Source organism: Eucalyptus grandis, chromosome 7, assembly GCF_016545825.1.
Source record: "Eucalyptus grandis isolate ANBG69807.140 chromosome 7, ASM1654582v1, whole genome shotgun sequence".
NCBI lineage: Eukaryota > Viridiplantae > Streptophyta > Magnoliopsida > Myrtales > Myrtaceae > Eucalyptus > Eucalyptus grandis.
Window position 1 is genome coordinate 58350280 of NC_052618.1, and position 20612 is coordinate 58370891.

General features: G+C 40.2%; 1 protein-coding gene across 1 annotated transcript; it reads right to left on the reverse strand.

The window, feature by feature from the left end:
- Positions 1-4226: 4226 nt before the first annotated feature.
- Positions 4227-10006, reverse strand: LOC104454530 (nudix hydrolase 16, mitochondrial). Its single transcript, XM_010069417.3, has 4 exons — positions 9598-10006; positions 7704-7818; positions 6263-6346; positions 4227-4914 (listed from the first exon to the last, which is right to left on the reverse strand). The coding sequence occupies exons 1-4, from the start codon at positions 9666-9668 to the stop codon at positions 4657-4659; spliced, it is 528 nt and encodes a 175-aa protein (XP_010067719.1). The 5' UTR covers positions 9669-10006; the 3' UTR covers positions 4227-4656.
- Between the last annotated feature and the right edge of the window lie 10606 nt (positions 10007-20612).

Genomic DNA, 20612 nt, shown 5'->3' on the forward strand with positions numbered 1-20612 from the left:
TAGGAGGCCAGGTTGGGATGGGCAAGTGCTTGCACTTTCTTGTTTGTTTTTTCTCTCCTCTGCTCATGTTGCCTTTTAAATAAATTCATTTCTATGCCTATTTTACTTTTTTGTTAGTCTAATTTGAGAAAATTCATTTCTCCTTTGCTCATTTTGCTTTATTGTTTAGTAGCCATTAGGGAGACGCCGGAGAAGATTGGCCAAGGACTCCGATACGAAATTTGCGTCATCAACAACGGAGATTGGTCAGTAACACTGCAGATTTATTGGGATTCAAGTCCTATTGCCTCGGTGGCCATTCTTTATAAATGGAGAGATGATGAATGGGGAACTAAAATTAGGAAAAGAGAAACAAAGGGAAAGAGTAAGAGAGTTAGATTAGTCAAAAACTTATTTAGAATAGCCGTAGTTGCAGAAGCAAAGAGGGGAGACTAAAGTATAATGAGATCAACAGTTTATATTCCATATGAATAATACATATTTATTCAAAATAAAGATTTATGTACAATGCTTGGCATTAGGCCAATATAATTCGATAGTAACATAATCCATAACCTGACAATAATAACATTTCATAATCTCATGATAGAATGCATAAATTGGCAAAATAGGAGAACATATATCGTTGCAATCCATACGATAATCGCAATCCCGACTCTTTTATACATGGAATTCTTTTTCATCATTCAAGGTTAATACCAAAATTGGTATGTTATAAGTCGCCGTGGCAAATATTATCGCATTCCACATTATTAGGGTTGCGAATTTTGTAAATGGTCAACATTTTAAGGAGACGCCACTTATCAAGATTAAAATAATGACAAGTAACAGGATGAATGAAATAGTGTTATATGTTATGAAATATTTATATTTATCGGAATACTTAATGGTAAGTTGTATAATGTTTTCTGGTTTCTGAATCTTCTTGCGTAAAGCCTCCTGGTGGATTCATGGTTGCTTGAAAGGCCATCATGGCCAATAAAACTGCCACGACCATCAATGATGCGTATATCTTCCCCTCATTTTCTATGATGAACTTTCTCTAGGAGGCCAAGTCACGATAGAGTGCTTATGCTTTCTTGTTTATCTTTTCTCTCCTCTACTCATGTTGCCTTTTAAAGATATTCATCTCTCTGCTTGTTTTACTTTCTAGTTAGTCTACTTTGAGAAATTTATTTCTCCTCCACTCATTTTACTTTCTTGTTTAGTAATTGTTGGGGAGACGTTGGGGAAGATTGGCTAGGAGGTCCAATTCGAAATCCGTGTCGTCAACAGCGGAGATCGGCCGGTAATACTCCGTAAATTCATTGAGATTCGAGTCTGTGTCGCTTCCATGGTCATTCTTAGCAAATGGAAAGATAATGAATCGAGAACTAAAATTAGGGAAAGAGAAACCAAGGTAGGAAAGAATAAGAGAGTTGAAGTGGAAAACTTATTCAAATTGGCCGTTGTTGTGAAAGCAAAGAGGGGGAGACTAAAATATGACGAGATAATCCCTAGATAGAATGCACAGATTGGCTCACCAAAAGAATAAATATTTACTACGATTCATACGATAACTGTGATCCTGACTCTTTCATACATGAGATTCTTTTTATCATTTAAGGTCAATACCAAAATTGGTATGGCGTAAGTTGCTGCTACAAATATTATCACGATCCACCTTACTAGGATCGCGAATTTGTGAATAGTCACCATTTTAAGGAAACACCACTTATCCTAATTAAAATCACGGTAAGTGACGTGATAAATAATGCGGTATTACATGTTATAAAATATTTATATTCGTCGGGATGTTTAATAGCCATTATGGCCGTACCTGCGGTATAAGCTGTATAATGTTTTCTAGTTTCTAAATCTTCTTGCGCAAAATCTCTTGGTGGCCTCGTGACTGCCTGAAAGACCATTGTGGCCAATAAAATTGCCATAACCATCACCGATTCATACATCTCCCTCTCATTTTCTCCCATGAACTCCCTCATTTTCTCTGATGAACTCCTAGGAGGCCAGGTTCGGATGGGCAAGTGCTTATGCTTTCTTGTTTGTCTTTTGGCTCCTCCGCTCATGTTGCCTTCTAAAGAAATTCATCTCTTCGCTTATTTTGCGTTCTTGTTAGTCTAATTTGAGAAAATTTATCTCACCTCCGCTCATTTTGTTTTCTTGTTTAGTAGCCGCTAGGGAGACGCTTGGGAAGATTGATTGAGGAATTCGATTCGATTCGTATTGTCGACAACAAAGATCAGGCGTAATACTTTGCGGATTCATTGGGATTCGAGTCCGTTTTGCTTCCATGGCCATTCTCTACAAATGGAGAGATAATAAATGAGGAACTAAATTTAGGAAAAGAAAAACGAACTTATTCTAGCTGACTTTAGTTGCAGAAGCAAAGAGGAGACCAAAATATGGTAAGATCAATGGTTCATATTTTATCTGAATAATACATATTTATCAAAATAAAGATTAACGTACACTACTTGGTCTTAGGCCAGTATAATCTGATAGTAACAATCCATAACCCGACAATGATAACAGTTTATAATCTCAGGATAAAACGTATAAAATTGGCTTTCCATAAGAATAACTATTGCTATGATTCACACGATAATTGTGATCCCGACTTTTCATATGTGGAATTCTTTTTATCATTCGGGGTTAATACCAAAATTGGTATGGCATAGGTCATTGCAGCAAATATTATCGCAATCCACAATATTAAGATCACTAATTTTGTGAATAGTCGCCATTTTAAGGAGATGTCGCTTATCCCAAAGTAAGTGATGTGATGAATAAAATAGTGTTACACGTTATAAAATATTTATATTCATCGGGATGTTTAATGGCCATTGTGGTCATACCTACTCTATAAGCAGTATAATGTTTTCTGATTTCTGAATTTTTCTACGCAGAACCTCCCGATAGACTCACGGCTGCTTAAAGCCATCATGGCCAATAAAACAATCACAATTATCACCTACGCATGCAACTCTCTCTCATTTTCTATTATGAACTCCCTCTAGGAGGCCAACTCGGGATGGGCGAGTGCTTATGCTTTCTTGTCTTCTCTCCTATACTCATGTTGCCTTTTACAGAAAGTCATCTCTCCTCTGCTCATATTGTTTTCTTATTTAGTGGCCGTTGAGGAGATGCTGGGGAAGATTGGTCGAGGAGTCCAATTTGAAATCGGCGTCTTCGACAGTAGAGATCGACTGGTAATACTCCACGGATTCATTGGGATTCGAGCCCGTGTCGCTTCCGTGGCTGTTCTTTGTAAATGGAGAGTTGATGAATGGAGAGCTAAAATGAGGAAAAGAGAAACCAAGGGAGGGAAGAATAAGAGGGTTAAATTAGCGAAAAACTTATTCTAACTTACCATAGTAGTGAAGCAAAGAGGGAGAGACTAAAATACTTGGGCTGGGCTAAGGGGCCCAAGCTTCACCTTAACAAAAAATGGTTGCAAATTTTACAATGGTCCATAATCACATATAGCATGAAAAAATGAAAGGAAAATTTCAAATAAAAGCATGAAGTGCCATCATTTTCTTCAATAAGGATATGAAATAGATTTCTTTTTAAATAAGAGCCTAAAGTAACTCTTATCTATTTTAAATAAAGGCCTAATTTTTCGACTAATTAAAGGTATTCTATTCATTTATCTTTTTTTTTGAATTTTTCCCTTTATTCTTTCATTATTTTTGGTTTTTCTTTCTTCTTCATCAACTGGTGATGTCAAAAAGAGTTAGGCAAAGGTCACCTTTGCCCGATCTGGCGAGTACAACCCTTGTTGGCCACTGGAAAGGTATGACCTCGCCTTGGGGCGTCGGGGCACCCTCGCCAAATCAAGGCGACCCTTGCCCAAATCTAGGAGATGGCCTCACTTAGGCAAGGCAACCCTCCCTTTGGGGGAGGCCGCCCTCGTGGCCATCAACGAGGTCAGCCCTTGCCCTAGGGGAAGCCACCCTTGCTAGCAATCGACAAAGGTTGCCTTAGTAAGATCTAACGAGGGGGGCCTTCCTCGCGGTCGTTGAGGGTGAATAAGCCCTCACTCACGGCTGCAAGCCCTCGCCAAACCACCCCCAACCCACAAAAAAGGAAGAGAAGAATAAAAATAATTTAAAATTATAATTATAATTGGACGAAAACGCCCTTAACCGGTCTAAATAATTAACGGCCGATTACCAACGAGGGCATTATTTGGAATTTTCCCTAAAATGAAACATGCGAAATAGGATCTCCCCTCAGTAGTTATATTAATTGTATAGAGTTGTTGACTCCCACAGTCCACAAAATTAGAGTACATCGGAAAATCTAATTGACGAAGCTTCTCACTCTGAAGCTTTCACCAACTGAAAAAATGATGCTAAGCCAAAAGAAAATCGAAGATAAGAGTGAACTGCACTTGGGTGGCTATACTGCAATGACCTCTAAATGGATTGAGCAACCTGATCATCAATATGATATTTAAATGGACTCTGAATAAAGGTAATCAGACATCAGCATGAAGAGACCTATGGGATGGATTAGACCTAAAAATAGAGAGACCTTCTAAAGCAGCAGCAGCAGCGACAAAAAGATTTGCCCAAGGAATTCAAACAGATTCACCGGGTTAGAAGCCGATTTTTATGCGCCTCTACTTTTGTAAGTTAAGAAGTCAAAGGTTCAATCAAAAGCTTCCTCACTGTTCACAGCATGCCACTTCAGGAAGCCATCCACAAGTGCATCTCTCATCCATGGATACCGACAACTCTCAACAGCTTCGGGAATAGTCAGCCAGCTCCTCTGTCGGATACTTTGCTCTGGCCATGATTCAAGCTCCTCCCTTACAAACAATGCAAACATTGCTGCCTTACATAAACCTTCAGGACAAAACTCGTCTTGGTGAGTTTTACTCTTGAAGTCATAATGCCCTAAAAGATCCTGAAAACAACAGAAAGACTTGGTTGCACAATCTAAGAAAAATCATGAATATGTATCCCCTTTTCATTTGTAAAAAGAGATGATTCAGAGCACAAAACAGACACATAGCAGCTGTCTAGAAGTGCTTAACCTAAAATGAAGTCTCATTCGCAACGGATGTATGTGCACATCCATTTGCAAAGAGAAATCCACAGAACCAAAGATGCACAGGAGCAGAGTGAAGTGCCCCGCACCTACATGCTACCACATGGCCTCAAAGAGGTATTTCTCATCGAAACAGCATGAGCTAGGGGTGTGCATGGTTTGGGCGGGCAGTTCCCGACCTAGAACCGGGAACCGCCCGTTAAGGACCGGTTCCGAAAAATTGGAACCGGCGGTCCGGTCCGGTTCCCAGGTGGATCAATGGAACCGATCTTGATGCGAAACAATTTTGGTTTTCAACATAGAATGACTACGTGACATCAAAGTAAGCCAAAGAAAGAAAAACCAAATTTAAGTACGTGGAGATGCGGACGGCAGGAGAAGTAAACGCAGTGAAATGGTGATAGGATTAGGGGCCGAAGACGAAGGGAGTAAGATGAGATCTAGGGTTTCTTTTAATAATTTTTTTTTTTTTTTTAATATTAAAAGGTTCTGGTCTGGTTCGGGTGGGCAGGCGGGTGGATCCGCCCATGGGACCGGAAACCGGACCGGTACCCACCCGTTCCCATATATTGGAACCAGGAACCGGACCGGTTCCCTCAAGAACCGCTGGTTCCGGGCGATTCCCAGGTATTTTGCACACCCCTAAGCATGACCACTGCATGCATGCATATGTGTGTGTGTGTCTGTGTATGTGAGAGAGAGAGAGAGAGAGAGAGAGAGAGAGAGAGATGATAACTTTCATTGTTGTAATGGTCATTTATTTCACACCTTCACATACACCACAAAACTCCGCTTAAAAAAGATCAAGAACACTCCTTTTCCCCATCCAGGACAAGAAGAGTATGTGCAGTTAAGGATGCCAACATCCACTGTGCACAATATGAAATTTATTCATTCTATTTTTTTCGATAACTGCACTGCCTTGCAACAGTCATTGTTATCATCATAATAAAATAACGTGGAACAGACCACAAATATGTAGTGAAATTATCTCAAGCTACAGTTAAAAGTCCAATATGAGTGACCTCGACCTATTCTGCTACACAACATCTTACAAATGCAAAATGAGGAAAAAAAAATCCAAAAAGTCACATAATCTTCAGGTAACTATTAGAATCACAAAGTTGGTTTTCACGCAAAATCTTATAAAAGAAATAATGAACCGAAGATAAGAAAGATCAACAGAGTTCATAGAATTTAATACCTTCAAATCTCCTTTCACACCAGCTTCTTCAATTGCTTCCCTCACAGCAGCTGCCTCTACAGTTTCATCGTTCTCCCAGCCTCCCTTATAAAAATAAGAAAAGCTCATGAAAAAGAGCGAAAATCCGACACAAGTGAACAAGTGATGGAGCTTCGCAGGATGACGTTAAAACATATTTATTTTCATAAAGCAATAACTCACAATCCAACAGAGCTTCCATCAATTCACGACTCACGAGTAAATGAGAGCTATAATGACTTATGGTGCAAGAATTCCAATAACCAAAGAGAATTAAAGAACATGACTTCCCAGAAAACAGTATGCATGTTCAAGCTATGTTCTCGGTCTCCAGGCCTGAAAGCCCTGGAGTCACTATGTAAATTGCAAGTGTTTATCCACAAAATCATAAAGCAATTAAGGAATGAGCTGAAATCTAAGTAAATCTGTGACATGCTTGCAGACAAGTCCATTGTCCCCCAAACCGAGATGAAATCAAGTGACACAACCCATGTCCAGTCTTTTCGAAATGAACTTCTGTTTATTTTTCACTAAAAGATGTTATCGTGGATCCACAATTCATGGCTTATGAAAAAACAATCAAATAATCCAAGAATGGGATTATTTATCTCATTAAGGTGTGAGAAGTTCGTTGCTTAAGACGTAACTCCATAGTAATTCAAAACAAGGTGTTTGCATTCGAATGGCTTATCACAAATATTGGGCATGCACTCAAGAACGTCACACCAGTCATGGTACATAAAGCTATAAGTCAGAATCAACAGCATGCCCATCATATTCATCATAATACTAGTCACATAAGGTGATAGAAATGTGCATTTCCAGAATGGATTAGGAAGTCAATAAGTGATGTGTTCAGCAAATTCCAAGATTCGTGCAACTGAGGTTCTGGAGACATTCATCAAACCAGATATTAACCGGAAGGAACAACTTAAAGTAACTATGTACAACAGTAGAAGTGCTTTTCCTTGCAATAAATAGCACACTTGTGTACCTCTTGAGTAGTCCATACACATTAACAGAACGTACCAACAGAAACAAAAGAAGATGAGACTATGTATCATTTTCATTTTAGTTTACATCAGGTGCAGCAAAGAAATTTGAGAAGAAAAAATTTAAATACTTTGGTGGGATGACCATATTCAGTTCAGTGTGAGCTTAGCCATTAATGAAGCCAGAAGGCTTTAAGGTGCATTTAGCCATGTCTCCCAACTTATTGTGTCAAACAAATAAAACCTGTTCTTTCGAATGAGAAAATGTGGTCAGCAATATTCTCAGCTCCTCACTTGGAATGTTACACAACAAAAGCATCTACACAACCGACGACTGAACATTTTCTATCCAATACAAAGCTCTAGATACCCTTATCAGGATCAATACCCAGGACTGCTGTATTCAGAAACGAGTATAATTAGCAGTATACCTTTGGAAACAGAAGACCCGATCCGCTAGTTGAATTGATCATGAGCACCTCAACAATCTTTTCATCGGTGTCACTCGTACAGTCTATGGATTTTCTATATCTATAAGGAATACACCTGGAAAAGGAAGCCACTGAGTTAGTTATCCCTTCAAACTGATGCACCCATAAAATAGGAAAAATCAGAGAGGAATCTCCTCTACGTTTTCTTTTCTTCCTAAACAAAACACTGCAGAAAAATGAAGGGCGGTCATCCTAGAATTAACAGACATGCTGTAGTAAGCATATGACAATTTTGTATGATGGACATATAGTCTTGCCAAAAAGGAAAGAAGAAAATAATCAATAAAGCAGGATCCACAACTGCCCCCTAAGAATGAACCTCCTAAGTTCGATCCCACCATTATTACTTGATTGAAAGTTATGAAAGGTACAGAGTGAGTACAATCTTACATTTCCAAGTATAATTCCACATGTATGCAAGTTAAAAAATTATCATCTTTTCGCTGTTCATGCTACTTATCCACCTTCAATCCAAACTCCAGCGCCAAAAGCCCCAGTGGCAAAGAAAAAGGACAAAACAGAAGTCTTATGAAGTGCAAGAGAGGAGTTTAGGTCTCGCAAAGCAACAAACATCCACGACGGAAGAACTCATATTCAGTCATGGAGCAGTACTCTGAAGCACACTTATTATGTAACATTTAACCAACCTTCTACAGCTTCCCACATTCATCCCAGATTTTTTTCTCCTTTTGCAAACAAAGAATACCCTTTGCGTCAGTCATAAGGATGCTATTTTATGCCTAGAAAGAGCCACATTCACTTTGAAAAAGAGGTAGCACTTTCCAGTTCCCCAATATATCCTTCATCTAAGCAATAGCCCTACGACCACATTTGAAGCAGTCCATTGTTCATGATATGCGCCATAATTAAGTGGAAACAAAACCTACCATAACCATCTTTTAACTGTGTCACCAAACACTAAGATGGTCCACAGACTTGGGTATGTAGAGATTCACGCAGCCAACATTTTCGCCTTCCCAAGAGTGTCGAATTCTCAACTGGATGAACCCATGGGGGTGGACTTTGGCACTCCGATACCGAAGAAGGTTTAATATTGACCAATATACGTTTCATTGGACCTCCCTTTACAGAGTCAAAGTACATGTTAAAGTTACATAAAGGTGGAACGGCATAATAAAGAAACGCGATGCTCCAAAAACACGATGATCTTCTAATCCGCAATTGACTAAACTCGAGGATATTTTAAGATCCAATTCATGACTTACTTCACCAACAAGCTCAATTGAGCAAGCATCAGAGATCCTCAAAAAAAAAATGTCAGCATCTGTGACCACGGACGAAAGAAACCCGTTCCTCGAAGCCACGGACGCAGAAACCCGGCCAGTGTCCTTTCTCCAACTAAGAAAGGCTCGAAAGACCTTTATGACAATGACACTACCCAACATCGTCAAGCCTAGGTCTGGTATGAAGTAAAGTAATGATCGATCAAAAGGAAAGAACATCGGAAAGTCAAAAACAGACGTTGCAGGGCGCATCAAATCCAAAGAATTGAATCTCGACAAAGAAAAGATCGGGAAAAGAAAAGGGGGGAAAAACCGAAAATGACCGTCGTCGACACAATCAGGGCCCACTCATCCCCAATGAAAACGACCACGACGCCAATAACATAAACCGCGTAACCTAACGCAGCGCGTTAAACCGAAAAAAAACAATGCAAAGGACAAACATCCGTCGTCATCCAACGGAACGCGCAAAAGCTTCATCCCTCGTGCCAGATTCACGCACATCGGGAGGGGCCGGGGAGGCAAAACCGAAAATGGAGCGCGCTAGAGAGAGAGAGAGAGAGAGAGAGAGAGAGAGATTCGATGGTTACCCGGCGACAAGGCGACAACCGGCCTCGTACCGTTGCTGATGCCGACCCGTGCGCGCCACCAAATCGCACATGCTAAGGATCGAACGAACCGGAGGAGGATGAGGAGGAGGGGAGAATGACGTATCGGATCGACCGGGTGGGGGGACTTTCAGCAGCGATCCCGATTTCCGTATCTAATCGTCCGCATGCTCGCGACGAGGGGAGAACACGAGATCCCTGCGTCCGCCTCGATGGTCTCGGGCAATGCGGGCCACCAGCATTATCCAGAAGCTTCGGGCTGTCGATTCCCTCTCTAGGGTTCGTTGCTTTTGCGAACGACGCACCACCGAAAATATCAGCGAGAAGCGATAGCGATAGCGCGAGTTAGAGAGAGAGAGAGAGAGAGAGGACAAGGGGGGGCGTGGGGATTGGTCCAGAGGGAGAGGAGGAGGAGAAGAGCGCGGTCGAGCGGAGATCAGACGGTGAGGGGGGACGGTCAAAAGGCCACGTCGGGGCGAGCGATGGGCCCCAGCAAGTGGGCCCCACTTTTAGAATCCGTCGTGCGAAGGGAGAATCTCGTGCGTCGCGGCGTATCGCGTATCAGGTGAATCTCCCCCGGTATATTCACGACGCTCTCCCACGAGCCTGTGGGGTATTGCGTCGCGGCTAATACATATGGAGGTGTGCCAAGACAAAGAACTCTATCGTTATGAGATCACAAATATTCAAAATACTGACTTAAATTTTTGTTTCCATGACATGACTCGAACTTGTAATCTCATGATTATCAGTACTTTGTGAAGTACAGTACAAAAAGTTTTATTTTTATTACATATCTTCAATGAAACATAAAAATCTCAGAAAATGTGATTGCAAAAGAGGATCCACTTTTTCAGATTTTCCAGTATTTTTCTGGTTGCAAGAAAATCTTAAATCGTCTTGAGCCTTTAATTCACATAACTTGAGGGACAAACTTGATTGCTGGCCAACGTTACGAATAAAATAGATTCGGAAAAGAAGACAAGCAATCTGCTCGTGACTGAGTTGCTTGGTATTTAAGGAATAACCTTGATCACTTTTGAAGACCCGAAAGTGTCAGAGAATAGAAAGCTAGCTGTGAAATTGGGAAAAAGTGTGTCGTTTTCTTGCACATATGTCGTGTAATTACAGCCTATTTATAGCACATGAGGTCTAGATGACGAGAGGGAAAGAAAAATATATAACAAAGGAAAAAGGATTCCCTAAAAATACAATATTTTAATTTTCCATCGGTGCATCAGTCAACATCAATTAAGATCAATCAATGAGACGATATCCTTGATAGGATCAATTAGCACGGTATCTTCAATGGAAAGTCTAGGCGATGTTGTTTCTTTGACTTTTTTTTCCGGCTTGAAAGATGCTTGTTTCAACTTAATTGATCAAATTAGCCTTTTAACTTTTTCGATAAACCGGGAATACAAGTAATAAATTGTCATAAACGTGGAATTGTATATTTTTTTTTATAATGAAAAATGATTTCATCACAATTTCTTCGAAGGATCCAACAAATAGATGTAAAGATGATGTTCCTGATCCAAGCCCACTGAAGAAATGCAAATTTCAAAGATTCTGCTCATTCTTCGAAGTTGTCTATTGACGGGAAATGCTCACCTCTATTTAGACAAGGAAAGTAATCGATAGAAAAAGCATGTTTTTGACATAACGCGCAGATGAGATATCCTTGTTCTACTGGTATTCTACTAGAGTTGGTATTTGTACTTTTTGATTGATTGACTAAAGGCATTGAATGATGTTGAATGAAGGCCTGATTGAGGGATTGAATGAAGGCTTGATTGAGGGACTGAAGGAAGGACTTTCTATCACTGTATTGCCAGCCGAGTGACCTGCCAATGCTACTAAGTGAGTGCCAGCACGTAGCTGTGCTGTCAATCAGAAGGGAGCCGGCGCCTTTCGAAGCACTTTCTATTGTGCACTAACCTTTGATTGCAACTAGTGCGCTTAACTAAATAAAAATGGCTTTTCTCACTTGTTTAGTAAAGTCAAGTTTTTGGCTTTATCTTGCAAGTGATGACGATGTCGAGTTGGACTAGTTAAGGGGGTGCATGACCAACTCCAATTTTTATTCTAGAAACAAATTTTCTATTCTAGACTTGTTTCTTGAATAGAAATCCGTTTGATAAAATTATTTCATTTTTCTATTTTTAAAATAAATTTTTTTTTCTAGAAATAGGTTTGGATAAAAATCAGAAGTAAAAATTTTCTAATTTTCTATTTTTGGAACAAAAATGAGAAATAAAAATTATTCTCATCATTCGCCCTTGCTATGAATCGGTCCTCCATCCATCGCCGCTGTCCGCGGGACACCGGTCGCCGCCACTGTCCGTAGGTTGCCGGTCGCCGCCACTGGTCGCTGGTCATTTCTGGCGGTCACTTGGTCATCGCCGCGCCACTCGCCCACGCCTCCATCGCTGGTTGTCGATCTACCGCCATCCGAAATGAAGAAATTTTGTATCGTTATTAAACGAATTTCTATTTTCAGAGTAGAAATTTTATTTTGTTATCAAATGGATATTTTTACTTAGAAACTCATCTAGAAATAGAAATAAAAAAAAATTATTTTTATTCTAGAAATTAATTTCTGATCATAATGGTTATCATTCGCGCCCTAAGCTCTTTTCTTGCGGAAGTGATAAAGGGCTATTCACTCTTGGAGTAAGGGCATTAGGGTTAGGTGGAAAAGGAATGGGCTTTTTTGGGCCTTCTCTTAAGCTTAAAAACAAAGTCTTTTAGATAAAAATTTACTGATTGCCCCTTGGGATATAACTCTTTTAAGTCGCCCCTCTATCGTTGGGGGGCTTATGCACTCCATGACTTTCTTATGTTATGGGGTCTCGAGGACTGAATTTAGCTGCCAATAGATCATGGGTGGACTTCTTACGGTCGACTCGAGCATTGGTATTAAACCAATCCGGGAGAGGGGAAATTGATGTGTCTAGATCCAATCTCAGCCGTTCGGGTGGTGACTAAGGTCGCCTTTACCAAGGGCTTCGATTGGGTGGACGAATGCTGCTACGTAAACATGGAAGCAGCAAATCAATAGCGGTGCAGATTCATAAAAAGGCACCCTTTGTCTGGCCTACAGACGAACGAGATTTGTCCCCCTCAAAATAAAAAAAAAAAAGGGAAAAAAAGAAAAGAAAAGGAAAACAAGAAAATGATGAGGATATGATTACAAAGCTAAAAGCTCCGTGCAATTCTAGGATCTGTCATCTTTTTGGCTCTACAACCCTATACTCCCATAGATCAGTCCAATATTCTCTCGTGAACAATCCTCCATATTAGGTGATAGAAAATGGCAAAACTACCTAATAAAACCCCTAATTTTAGATTCAATGTCGATTATGTCCTGAAATTTTTTGTGTCTACAAAAAATTCACAAACGTTCACTTCAGTCTCAAATTAGCCTCATATCCAAAAATAACCATTGCTTTTTTCAAAACTATCAATATTGTAAAGCTGTTGTTGTTTCATATGAAGGTGAGAGTGCTGGTGAAAATGTAGTTTTGATAATGAACCTCTAAGGGGTGCATGACAATTGCCTATTTCTGTTTCAGAAACAATTTTTCTATTCCAGACCTGTTTCTGAAATAGAAATCCGCTTGATAAACTTATTCCGTTTTTCTATTTCTAGAATAGATTTCTATTCCAAAAATAGGTTTGGAATAGAAATCGAAATAAAAATTTTCTATTTTTCTATTTTTGGAACGAAATGAGAAATAAAAAATTTTCTTATCGTTTGTCAACCGGTCCTTCATTCATTGCCGCCGGCCATCGTCTGTCGATCGCCGGCCCCCACCCCAGTCGCCGCTGCCCGCCGGTCGCCGGCCGCCGCCGCCGCTAGTCGCCGTCGTCCGAAAGGAAGAAGTTTTGTGTCGTTATCAAACAAATTTCTATTTTTAGAGTAGAAATTTTGTATCGTTATCAAATGGTTATTTTTGCTTAGAAACTTTTCTAAAAATAGAAATAGAAAAATCTATTTCTGGAACAAAATGGTTATCATGTGCGCCCTAATTAGTCCTATATTGATATTCGAAGAAAATTATAGCAACTTTTGGATGCGGGGCGAATTTGTGACTAAAGTGGAAACTTGTGATTTTTTTCATACAAAACAAAGTTCGAGGGAGCATTATTATTAGACATAAAGTTGGATTTTTAAAGAAAATTAGGCCAATAAAAAAGGATGGCCCTTTTAGATAATCGAAACTCCAAATGGCCAACTAATCTTTACTTAATTAAACTCTTATTTTATTTTCGCCTTGACAAACATGCATGCTCACATGCATTTGATTCCATAAGAAATGAGAGTGACATTTGTGTAGACACGACTAATATCTTAAACCAATTTCAAGTCTTAAATAAAATTATTAGCAGTTTTTTGCTCAATATGTTTTTATTGCGAATTTATGCCTTTTAAAAAAAATATAATTGCTAATGTTAATATGAATAAATATTGTTGTCGTAATTGGATACACCAACTTAACTTTTAGAATTCCAACTCCCAAGTTCCAACCCACTTAGCTAATGAGATTTTCAGAGTTATCTGCCTGAGGTTTCTTTCATCTCGGCAAAATATCGCGTGGGCGTGCACGTGCGAGGGACCGCATTTGTTTGCGTTGTCGCTTGGAGGTAGGCCCTACCAAAACGTGGATTGGGCCTCCTTAGAAAGATAGAAAGAAAGGTGAACGTCTTTTTCCTTCCATGGCGCCCAAAGCTTGTAGTGTGGTGATATTGAGTCGACCAAAGATAATTGTTCAAAAAATTCGATCAATTTAATTATAGACCTTTTAATTACGTTTTTAATCCTAAAAATTTTGATAATTTATCAATTTAGTCTTAAACCCTTTAAATCTTTTGAAAACTTGTTAATTTGATTTAGAAGTCTGCAACGAAAATTACTTGGACTGAACAAGACCCCCGGATTTTGGGCAATTCTCAAGGGTGTCAATCTGGTTCTTAGTTCTAGGGTGAGAACTTGACCGATTGAATTGCCTAGACTGAACCGATATTGAAAGTTGCCCGCTAGCTCAAAGCCCAAATGAGCCTAGCATGAATAATAGCCCCCTCGGAAGAAAAATAAGTAGAGCCCTAGAGAGAGTAAAAACCCACAACAAAAGGAAAGTCCATGCCACTAAAAATGAAAGCCCTCTCTCTCTCTCTCTCTCGTTTGCAAGCGTGAAGCAAATAGGAGTGCATTAGTGAAGCAAATAGAAGGGAATCAAACGCACGTGGAGACAACGCTATAACATAATCCACCCTCTTTATAAGTGTTAAATCATTTAGTTGGACAAGGATTTTAGAGAGAATTGTCCAAGAAATGGATCAGATCGGGAATCGATCACCTCTAATTTAGTAATAAACTTATGGATAGTTGGCTGGAAGGAGTACATTGACGAATTGTTAAAATATTTCGGACTAAATTGACAAATTATAAAAAAAGTTTAGGATTTAATTAGCTTTTGTACGATGAGTTTAGAATTTTTTGGACACTTTTCCCGAGTAAACCTAGTTTTTAAGCAACGGGGAATTTGTATGCATTCTTAAGCAGGTTTCATGCTTCTGACAAAAAGAAAGGCAAGTTTGATGCCTTGACAATTACGTGGAAAAAAAAATCTATGGATTTACGTTGGGGTAGAGCTAACCGTTTAAATAATTTTGTATCATGAGCAAAATATAGAAGAACTAATCAGTCACTGCTAAAATTGTGTAGTGTCATGTTGGGTTGGAGTTAGCTATATTTATGGCCGGGTTCTCTGAACAAATTCCTTTAATGCTTGGGGTCATAATTTGTGTGGAAAGTTCTCGCTCTTAGCATTAGATATGTTCGAATCTCGAATTGAATAGGTGGTTGAGGAAAAAGCATACTTATAGTCCTCGCCGTGGTGGTTGAGGAATAAGCATACTTATAGTCCTTGCCGTGGACAACAAATGGCATCGAACATCACATACTAGGCAAGAAACATGACACGGGGAAAAACAAAGGGAGCATGCGAGAAACGTTGAAGAAAAGGCTACCGTGAAAGAAATAGTGCTGGAAAAGGATGTTTTTACTCATATGTTTCATCTTTTCCATGGGTTTATTTGAAGTTTAAATGATGGTTTTGCCTTTGGAGCGAATTGATTCTTGTCACATCGCATTATATTCGCATCCTGCTTGGTGTCCTATTGTCAAATCACATTCGATTCTAATAAGTAACAACAACATGAATTGGGAAACTAATCCTGGGAAGGCATAAGGGTTAAAGGGCGATTCCAAGTTTGAAATTTGGAGTAAGCAAAAGCACCACCACAAAAAAAAAAAAAAGTTGAGAAAGATGTGATAGGTCCGATGTTAATGCATCGATAGCATCTAGTTGTGTGTATCCAAGAAACACATGGGCATTTACATATAAATGTATACTCACACTATAAACATTACAAAAACAAATCATTACTAATGTTTGAATGCCTATTGATGAAGGTCATTGAGGAAAACGTTGGGTTATTTTATCACGCAGAAATAGTTACGGAGCATAACCCGGATGCTTATTAAGCATATAGTCATAGAGCATAAAGAAAGGGGGGTCTATTGTTCAAGGTCCAATATCATTTCTTAAATTTAGGTGATTCTAGTTCTCATGCACCTGCTGCTGATATCGGTGTCAAATTAGTTATGCACATTTAATTGTGAAATTTGTTTTGTTCAAGAAAATGAAAGCCGTTGCATTAAAATGGAGAAAGAATGAGCGGTAACCAAACTGGAAATTACCAAAAAAGAGGTAGCCATTAAAGATAGATTAACTCATCTAATAATTACAGTGTTCCCAATGTTAAGTGCTGTGAGGTAATTTTAGCGGTTAAGAATGGCGTTTGTGATGCGTAGATTTTCCCGAGCTCCCCTAGGTCGATTCGAACCTCTTGCAGTGAGATGGACTGCATCACAAACAACGAAATCTCCTAGGCTGCTTGGTCTCAGGACGACCCTCCAATGCATGGTGCATGGCGGCCCGGCCATGATCGTCACCCTCCCTCGAGTCGACTGCACTGGCCTGAATTCCTTTTGGTTGCGCAATCCTTATTCTTTTCTCGACGTGAATTCCTTCCAAGATCTCTCACTTCCTAAGACCTAACGATATCGACAGAGGCCCGACAAAGAGGGCAAGAATCTTGGCCACATAAAAATCTATATTTGAGGGAACTGAGAATGTGGTTTGGTCTTCTCGACACGATCCCCCATCACCACCACCCCCAAACAGTATCGAGCCGCACCGAGAATTTGATTGGCGTCTGGCGTGCGTTGGGAAGAGAGAAGCGTAGGAGCTTTGAACACATGAAAAAGAGAGGAAAAGGAAATCAAGGTACATTGCACGCCGAGCGAAGAGGAAAAAGCACGCCTAAGTGCAGAGAGTGCAATCTCGCCAACTTGCACATGTTCTTCAATTAAAGCAAAGCTACCAAATTGGCAGATATGGCCGTACCAAGCTGCTCGTATTCACTGAATTGGGACGCCACGCGAGCGCCGTCCTATCCGTGAGGATTTCTTATTCCTCTTCTCCTCTACGATTCTTGGAATTAGGGAGACAGGGAGGGCGTGAGAGTCTTTGAATCTCATTCTTTATTCCGGAATTTGACGAGCAAAAGACATCACTTGCCATTGAATAGCTGCTTTTTGGTCGACTGGCAAGAGACGGTTGCGGCCCTCTGGCCAAGTACATTGAAGTTTAAACCCTCGAGAGATGCGTTTTCCATCTCCCGCTTTTTTTTTTTTTTGGGTCAACATCTCCCGCTTGATTCACCGACCAATGGATTAGATACCCCGAAGCTCAAAATGCCGGGAAAGTCAACAGAAAAGAAAGAACGAGAGGAGAAATCAAATGCATCTGTACATAGTAAGACCACCAAGGTTTACCATTGCACGGAACACAAGTCAGTCCGATAGAATAAAACTTGAATAAAATCGATCTATAAAAGTTCGGCTGCCTACTCTTTTACAGGAAGTAATAAACGGATGGAGCGCACATGGAATTGTACATTATCTTTTTTCGCACATTCTTGCTCCTTTTCCGTTCCTTTGGAAATAGCATCCTAAGCAAGCAAGATCACAAGTTGTCATTTTTCTTCCTGATGCTCCACAAGTAGTGATCAACTTGGTACCTATTTGCACGTAATGCTAGGCTACTCCCATTTCTATAACCTCGATTAAGTCCCCGCCCCCCCCAAAAAAAAAAGAAGACCTGTATCACCTTGCTCTGGTTTTTTGTAATTTTTCTTTCTACACCATATAACATAGAAAAATATCTTTTGTCGCCATAAACAGCTCCGTCGCATCTTACGTTACTGGGACAAGGACCGGTCTCCTTTTTCTATCACCATGTTGCCGGAGAACAACTTGTCATCGCATTCTATTCTAAGGAAAAAAAAATGAGATGCCATACAGAGAAATAAGACAAAACGATAGTACCAAGTAAGAGCGGATTACATTCTCCAATGCCATGGAAGATATTATTTTTATGAGACGAGAGAATTGACAGGTAAAAATTATTGAGAACTGATGTTGATACGTTGAGGTTCTGCAACGGATCGCGATCGAGATGGATCCGTAGGGATCGTGGAGCCTGATCCTGTCCGATTCGGACCATTGCACGATGCCGGGTTTTCTGGCAATTGACGCAAACCGATGAACCTCCTCTCCTCCCTCTGGGACCCACGTCTCTCCCTTTCGCTGACCGTTGATGCGTCATTCTACCGATTTTCTTAATCAGGATTTGTTAATGACGTTTCATAAGCAATCGAATAGATAATCTCATAATTCTCGAAAAGACCATCCTTTTTAATAACAAACGGGGTGATATAAAAAAAAAAACTAAATTATTATACCATCACAATTTTATCTTAAATTAATGTTTGAATTTCAAAAATCACAAATTAATACACTTATGATATATTTATCCTCAATTTTTTTGTCAAATTTTATAGTGAAAATGCGGAGTTGGATAATAAATGAAAATAATTTAATTGAAATGATAAGTCCACAATTTGTCGCAATTATACTCATTTAGAGTTTTTAGCCTAGTATGTTTGTCACAATATATTGGTTTGAGGTTCTTTATGGTATTAATCATAATAACTCATAAGCGTAATTGCTTATTATCTCCCTAAAGATAGAAACTCTCTGTTTTGATGAATGTTGAATAAGTATCACTTGGATTCGACATGGTGTAGCAATATTAGGGGAGATACAGGGGAAAAGAAAAGTTAGGCAATTTCCCTTGAACAAGCTGCGTAAGCCGCATACTATTCCAAGGGAATTTTCCATAGGATTGGTTTAATTGGCAATAACGATGTGGTTTCCCAAGCATTGTTTGTTTGTTTGTTTTTTTTTTTTTAAAGTAAGTAATGAGAAAGTGGAGAGGAGCTACCTAGGTTAACAACCACGACTTGACTATTGGAGTTCCATTCTAAGTTCTAACTACCAAAATCCAATTTGAACTCTTAGACTTTAGGTTATGATCGAGGACAAACGAACATTGAAATTGCTGGATCAATCGTGTCAGATAATTTTAGGAAACGATTATTTATCAATATATTAACATGTCGATGATGCATCGAACCAATCTATTTTGTTTAGATTCACATCGTAATATATGATAATCAAAATTTCATATATAAGAGAGTTTCATTGATAAGTGAGGATAAAATTATATATATTATGCACCCGTCCTCTAGAATATAAACTAAAAAGACAACATCACATAAATGAGCGAGGCATGAGGCACGATGGTTACTTGCTTGCGCACGTTCTTTTGGTGACCAACAGTCAAAATATGTAGAGAAACTTAAATTCCAAGATTGGAAAAAAACCATATTTACTTTTCATGCAAAAGCGTCACGCCACCAACTATATATACCCCAAGCCAAAGCCCGTCCCACTCCCACCTTTAGAAAGGGCCGCCTTCTTCTCGTTCTTGCTTGCTCTGAAGCTTCCTCTTCCTCTTCCTCTTCCTCTTCTTCTTCTTCTTCTTCTTCTTCTTCTTGTTGCTTGCTAGTTCTTGTTCTTGTTCTTGTTCTTGATTGCTCCATCTGTCTCTCCGTCATCGACGATTTGACCCGGAAAACCGAGACTTTCGCGGACGGAGAAAGGAGGAGGGACAATTCCAGAGACGGGGCATGGTGGTCGGAGGAGCATGGTAAGGGGCGCGACAGGCTTGGAGACCGTTCTGGTACTGGCGGCCCTCGCGGCGTTCTTGGTGGTGCTGCCTCTGGTGCTGCCGCCCCTCCCTCCTCCGCCGCTGGTGCTCCTCCTCTTCCCCGTCGGCATCATGGCCGCCCTCATGTTCTTGGCCTTCTCCCCCGCCGACGTCGCCGTCCACCCTGTGGTCCGACGAACCAACCATTTTTAGGAACGCGCGTACGGCTTTGTATTCGAGAGCACGTCCTCAGCGTTTCCGCAAGCATCACGCTCGGAATCGACTCTGTTCGAGATTGACTCCACAATTTACGACGGAGAGGCTGCCGACTGCGGTTCCATTTCACTTCGTTATCGAGACCGATTGTTTTGTATCGTCTTGTAAAGAACCAAGATGGCAGAATTTTTCCTTTGCTCTTCTTATTTTTTTCTTCAGATTTATCTCCATTCCCGCTTACTCTTTTGATATTCTCATTTAAGTCCCTTTCACTTTCGATTATGGGAAGAGGCAGATGGGAGGTCCTCGTTTTCGCCCTGCGAAAAGGAAACTCGTCCCTCCCTCCCTCTCCGTTTCATCAATGGGACGGGGCTGTCCAATCAGTCAATCGATTTAAAAGGAGTGGTTTCGCATCGTTCATGCATTGGAATCGCTCCGTATTTGGTCAGATGCGGGGGCATGACGGAAGCCCCTCCGCAAACGCGAAGGGTCATAATTAAAAAAGCATCTGTCTTTTACAAGAAAGTCGAGGGGCTTCTAGGTTCGGGTACCGAATGGGAGAATAGCCACTGCATCGAGACCGAATGCGCACCG